The sequence below is a fragment of the Chiloscyllium punctatum genome, chromosome 4 (assembly GCF_047496795.1).
Source record: "Chiloscyllium punctatum isolate Juve2018m chromosome 4, sChiPun1.3, whole genome shotgun sequence".
Taxonomy (NCBI): Eukaryota; Metazoa; Chordata; class Chondrichthyes; order Orectolobiformes; family Hemiscylliidae; genus Chiloscyllium; species Chiloscyllium punctatum.
In genome coordinates this window covers 125,965,216-125,970,666 of record NC_092742.1, presented here as the reverse complement: position 1 = coordinate 125,970,666, position 5,451 = coordinate 125,965,216, and the positions used below count along the sequence as shown (strand labels likewise).

Sequence of the window (5,451 nt, the reverse complement as noted above, 5' to 3'; positions counted from 1 at the left end):
AAGCTCCTATTTATTATCTTTGAGGGAAAAGGAGAACACGTGATCACCTTCAATGTATTTTTTAAAAAGAACACGCTTCTTCCTCCTGCAGGAACTTCCTGCTTTCCCGCAATTCACTGGATTCCTCTGTTCGAACCAATTCGAATTGATAGCATTTCATTTCCATGTCCTGAAGATTTAAAGGAGTTACGTCGCTGCACCTTATCATTTATTGACAGTTGCCAAAGAATCATTTGAGAGTTTGAGGGGAAAACCATGAGATTAACACAAAGCTAAATATTTCAGATGACTACCTCTTTCTGCAAGCTAACAATTCTGTAATTCTGTGAAGGGACAGTTACATCAGTCTGCCTGACTTTGGAGCAACAAGACAGAGATTTCACCCCAAATATAAACGCGCAGAGATCTGGCTGGAGAAAGAGTGCTTTTGATACCAAAGTCAGGGAAAACAGATGTCCCTTTATTCCATTTCCTGGGTTACTCTCAACAACATAACCAGAAAGCATGCGGGAAAACAACACTGTGACTAGAGGAGGTGAATGTTAGGATTAGACCTGAATATCAAACACTGAATCTATTGAATCGATAGTAATAGGGATAAAAATGGCAGACAGTCACAAGGTCAGGGGAGAGGTTGGTTATATTGCGTATAAAATGACGAAGAATCTTGTCAACAAGTGCACAGTGCAATCTGCGCAAAAGCCTCTTCAAGTTTGCAACCATTTTTACACTTTAATGGTTCACTTAATATATGACAATAATATGTGTTCAGTTAATAATCATTCATTTCTGTTTTTATGTACATTCTTGTTCCATGCCTACTGCATATTTCACCTCTACAGTTAGAGAAATAATTTATAGTTGTCCAAAATAACTTTCTGTGATTTTCATTCATCTCTCTACATTCACCAAATCGAGAAGCAAATACAAAGAACAAAATCTGCAATATTCATAATCATATATTTTGAGATAATTTGCCCCTTGACTAGATTTGTTACAGCCTCAGAGCCAGAGATTTGTGAAATACATGTTCAACAGGAGATGTACATTTATCAGACACCGAAAGTAAATCAAACAACCCAAACTAAAAAAGTGAAAGGAAGTGACTTGTAAAACAAAGAAACTAGGAGTTGGAGTAGGCCACTCGGCCCTTCGAGCCAGCCTCACCATTCGGCATGGTTTTTGTTCCTGTACCTCAACAGCATATTCCTGCTTTCTCTGTGTACAAGGTACCAGAATATCTGAGAGGTGGGAGTAATGTGAAGGAGGACCAAGGAAAGGAGAGGAGAATATGAATGCAACCTAGTTAGGGACTTCAAGGGACTTCTTCGGGAATTGTGAAGAGCTTCTGTGGAAAGGGAAAGATTAGTCCGGGAAACTGTGGCCCTAGTATCGGAGGGACAGGATACTGGAAATGGAGATAAATGGAACAATACACTTTCAAATGGCTTTGTGGAAGGGGAAACAGATAATTTTCCAGAAATACTAGGGACTTGTGAAACAGATGAAGCAAAAGAAATGAAGTGAGGAGAGAAGAAGATGTTGGAAGGCTAACTGAATGAAGGGTTGAGAAATCCAACGGACCGGATGAGATTCAACTCCGAGTGTTGCGGGAGGTGGGGGGAGGGAGTTGGGGGTGGGGGGGTGGTAGAGATATAGGGGAGGCAATGCGAATTATCTTTCAAAATCTATAGAGTCTGGTAAGTTTCATGTTGACTGACTATTTTGTAAGGGAGGAGGAAGGAGAATGGAGAAATGTGGCCTTGTTAGTTTGAAGTCAGTCGGAGGTGAAATGTGGGAATCTTCATGAAGGGTGTAAGAACTGAGGAAGTGTGATAAAGTTAGACAGGGTCAACATGGAATTGGAAAAGGGAAATCACGTTTATCAGACAAGTGGAGAGTTTTTCCAAGGTCCCCCACATGTTAGTAAAGACCATAAGACATAGGAGTGGAAGTAAGGCCATTCGGCCCATCGAGTCCACTCCGTCATTCAATCATGGCTGATGGGCATTTCGACTCCACTTCCCCGCATTCTCTCCGTAGCCCTTAATTCCTTGTGACTTCAAGAATTTAAAAATGTAATGGTACCACAAGGTTCAGTGCGAAGTCGCCAACTCTTCCCAACCCATATCAATGATTCAAAAGTGGGGCCCAATTGTAACATTTCCAGATTTCGGAACATAAGATATGAGGAAGATCAAAAGGAACTTCAAGACATCATGAGACCATAAAATATACGAGCAGATTTTGGCTTATCAGCCCAACAAGAGGATGTAGACTGCCCAAGGAACATGGTGGATGTGGTATGATGTGAGGAAGTGTGAGGCTATTTACTCTGGGAGAAGACAGACAAAGACAGAAATTCTGAAATGTTGTGGAGAGAAGAGGCTGGGAAAGGGAAGGACAGGAGTGTTCAAGGTAAGCTGGAGTCTTGAGGTTCATATTTTACATCACCTTTCAGCGATGGGCAGGGAGAGAGCCAAACTTTAGACCGAGCTGGGAACGAGGGTGGGAGTGGGGTGAAGTAACGGAGAGAGTGAATGGAGTGAAACTTTACATTACGATACAAGCTGCAGCTATCAGAATCCACAATCCGCCCAGGGCTGAGTTTGCTGTCCCCTCATTGGGCACCACCACCAGCTTCCCATTATCCCCTATCTCCAGTTTCACCTGGATCCCCTGTTTATCCACCCCCGTCAGAGGAACATAGTTGCCATACTTCCGGGAAGTGATCCTTCCCACTTGGAACACCTCATAGGGTGGGATCAGGACCTCCTTCTCTTCAGAGAAACATGAGTACTTTTCGATTTGGACCCCATATCGGGAGCTGATGAAGAACATGGTGTTCCACTTTGTGTTGTTATCAATGAAGTCCAGGGCAACACCTTCATCCAGTGAAGAAGAGGTGTAGGAGCCAAATCGCATCCTTGACCCCTCAATGCCCTTCGCCAACTTTCTGATCCCTCGATAAACCCACTCAAACTCTGCAGGAGAATGTGTTGTCAATTTCTCCAGGGCAGTGGCCAGCAGGTAATGATAACTTTTATACACAAACCTCTTGTCATAGATGATTTCATTGGTTCCATACTGCCTGACTGCTTCATTGAATCGTCTGTAGAAGGGATCATGTTTGGGATAATCTGCTGTATAAGCATAAAGTGCGACCATGTGCTCCTTTGTGAGCCCACTGGGAACAATGCAGTTCATTCTCTTCACTGCGTTGGTCCAAACATCCTCAAAGCCATGTTCCCGTGCTTCCTTCGGGATAAAGCTGATGGCCAGCTGATCGGATTCACTGCTCCAGCTAAAGATGTAAGCTGCAGAACTGTTTACCATGTCCAACTGGATAACATTCTCAAGACTCTGACCTGTGGAATGAAATAGGAATGGGAGCTGGAATTAATTTCCATAGGGAGTAGAAAGACCATAAGGGACAGGACCGCGCTCTGCCATTCAATAGGATCACGGCTAATCTGACATTCCTGAGGTCCACTTTCCTGTCCTTTCCATAAAGCCATTGATTGACGGGTTCAATACGGTCATTAAGAATACACATTACACACTTGCTTTTCAGAGTCGTGGTACAGGCGATAAGAGCAGGGAGGGGATGTTGGAACTGTATGGTTCTGGTCCCCACACTGTAGGAAGGATGGGATTGCACTGGAGGGTGTGCAGAGGAGATTCCCTGGGACACTCCCATGAGATGGAGGATCGCAGCGATGGAGAGAGACTGGATAAGCTCAGGTTTTTCTTTGTGGAGCAGAGAAGACTGTAAGAAATAGGAACAGTCCCAGGCTGTTCGGCCCCTCATGCCTACTGCACGGGTACACCGTCTGAGAGAAGAAATTCCTCTTCATCTCAGCCTTAAATCCTCTCCCGTTAATTCAGAGTCTTTGCCCTCAGGTCCTAGATTCTGCCATGATGGAAAATATCCTCTCAGTTTTGACCATAGTGAGCCCCTTATAAATCCTGGATATTTCAATGTGATAGTGAAGGCTGGGTCTTCCAACATAATTACAACGGAGCAGGATTACGTTTTGGTGTAAAAGGGGAGGGGGTGGGGGGGGGGGAATGGGGGAGGGTTCCAGGAGGTAGAGAGACTGCAGGGAGTGAAGTGAAGGACACACTCAGATCACCAACACCTTTGGTCACAGGTAAATTCTCTCTCACGGATTCAATGATGAATTCTTGCTCCAATTGTTCAGGAATGTCCCATCTGAGGGAACACACTGGCTATCCCTTTCCCAGCTCAGCCCCCACAATCCATCCCAAACTGCCGGGTCAGCCAAGATATCACTAGAAAGCCTGGAGCACGGTGCTCAAGTCCCCAGGGACCAGATTATGACCCAGCTCATGTCGTTCAAGAACTTGACGCGGAGTGGAAAGCAACAGACAACGAGGTACACAGGGAGTGTTCCTCACCCTGGAGACCGACGGTTCAAGTCTCAGCCAGCTTGGAGATGGGTCCAAACACTTTTTGAACTGCTTAGAGTCATAGAGATGTACAGCACTCGCTTCCAAATACATTCCAAGTACATTAAGACTTTAGGCACTGGTGAGATTAACTGTGATGAGAATCAAGGACTAAACTAGATATTGCTGGAGAATCTCAGCAGGTTTGGCAGCATATATGGAGGAAAAGCAGAGTTAACATCTTGGGGTCCAGCGACCCTTTTCCAGAACAAACAGGAAGCTGATATTCAGGAAGAGTCAAGAGTGTATATGCTGGAAAACCACACCAGGTCAGGCAGCATCCGAGGAGCAGGAGAATGGACGTTTCGAGCCTAAGCCCTTCGTTCCCGATGAAGGAACCCGTCTGAAAGATCGACTCTCCTGCTCCTCGGATGCTGCCAGACCTGCTGTACATTTCCAACATACGTTCTTGACTCTGATCTCCAGCAGCTGCAGTCCTCCCTTTCTCCTGGTTGATATTCAGGCAGAGAGTATTGTGCCGAAATTTGGGCAGCTCAGGGCTTGTTCCAAAATCCCATTGACGAGATGATCCCTGTCTGTTGTGGAAGTGCTTAAAGCACAAGGTGCTTAAAGCACTTTCATCGTGAACGAGTGTGAGTTACAGTGAGAGACAGGCTGGGATCGGCTGTGGTGGGTTTGAACAGCAAGCAGATTTGAGAACAAACAAACTCGGAGAGGAATCTCCTGATTGTTTGAGCCAAGTTTACAAATACTTACAATGAAACCAGAGGGTGGTCAGCAGAGAAAGAAACAAATAGCCCATTGCTCGTCTCTTCCCTTCTTTATCCATCAAGGTGAGCTGACTTCTGTCTCTGAGCTGTGTTACTTCAGGAGTGTTCTTATTCTCACAGAGTTGTACTGAGTGTGACTGTACTGTCAATGTGTGGACTGAGTGATTTCGAAACTGAAATCACTGACACTGAGAGCATTTTGTTATCAGGAAACAGGTTCCTGTATTTTGAAAAGATGTTTATCTTA

General features: G+C 44.8%; 1 protein-coding gene across 1 annotated transcript; it reads right to left on the bottom strand.

The window, feature by feature from the left end:
• Positions 1–2,553: 2,553 nt before the first annotated feature.
• Positions 2,554–5,226, bottom strand: LOC140476014 (GPI-linked NAD(P)(+)--arginine ADP-ribosyltransferase 1-like). The gene is made up of 2 exons (XM_072567918.1): positions 5,191–5,226; positions 2,554–3,368 (listed from the first exon to the last, which is right to left on the bottom strand). Exon 2 carries the CDS (start codon positions 3,334–3,336, stop codon positions 2,554–2,556), a length of 783 nt encoding a protein of 260 aa, XP_072424019.1. The 5' UTR covers positions 3,337–3,368; positions 5,191–5,226.
• Positions 5,227–5,451: the final 225 nt, after the last annotated feature.

Excerpts from the sequence above, each read along its gene's own strand:
- LOC140476014 (XM_072567918.1), bottom strand. The coding sequence starts at position 3,336 with ATGGTAAACAGTTCTGCAGCTTACATCTTTAGCTGGAGCAGTGAATCC.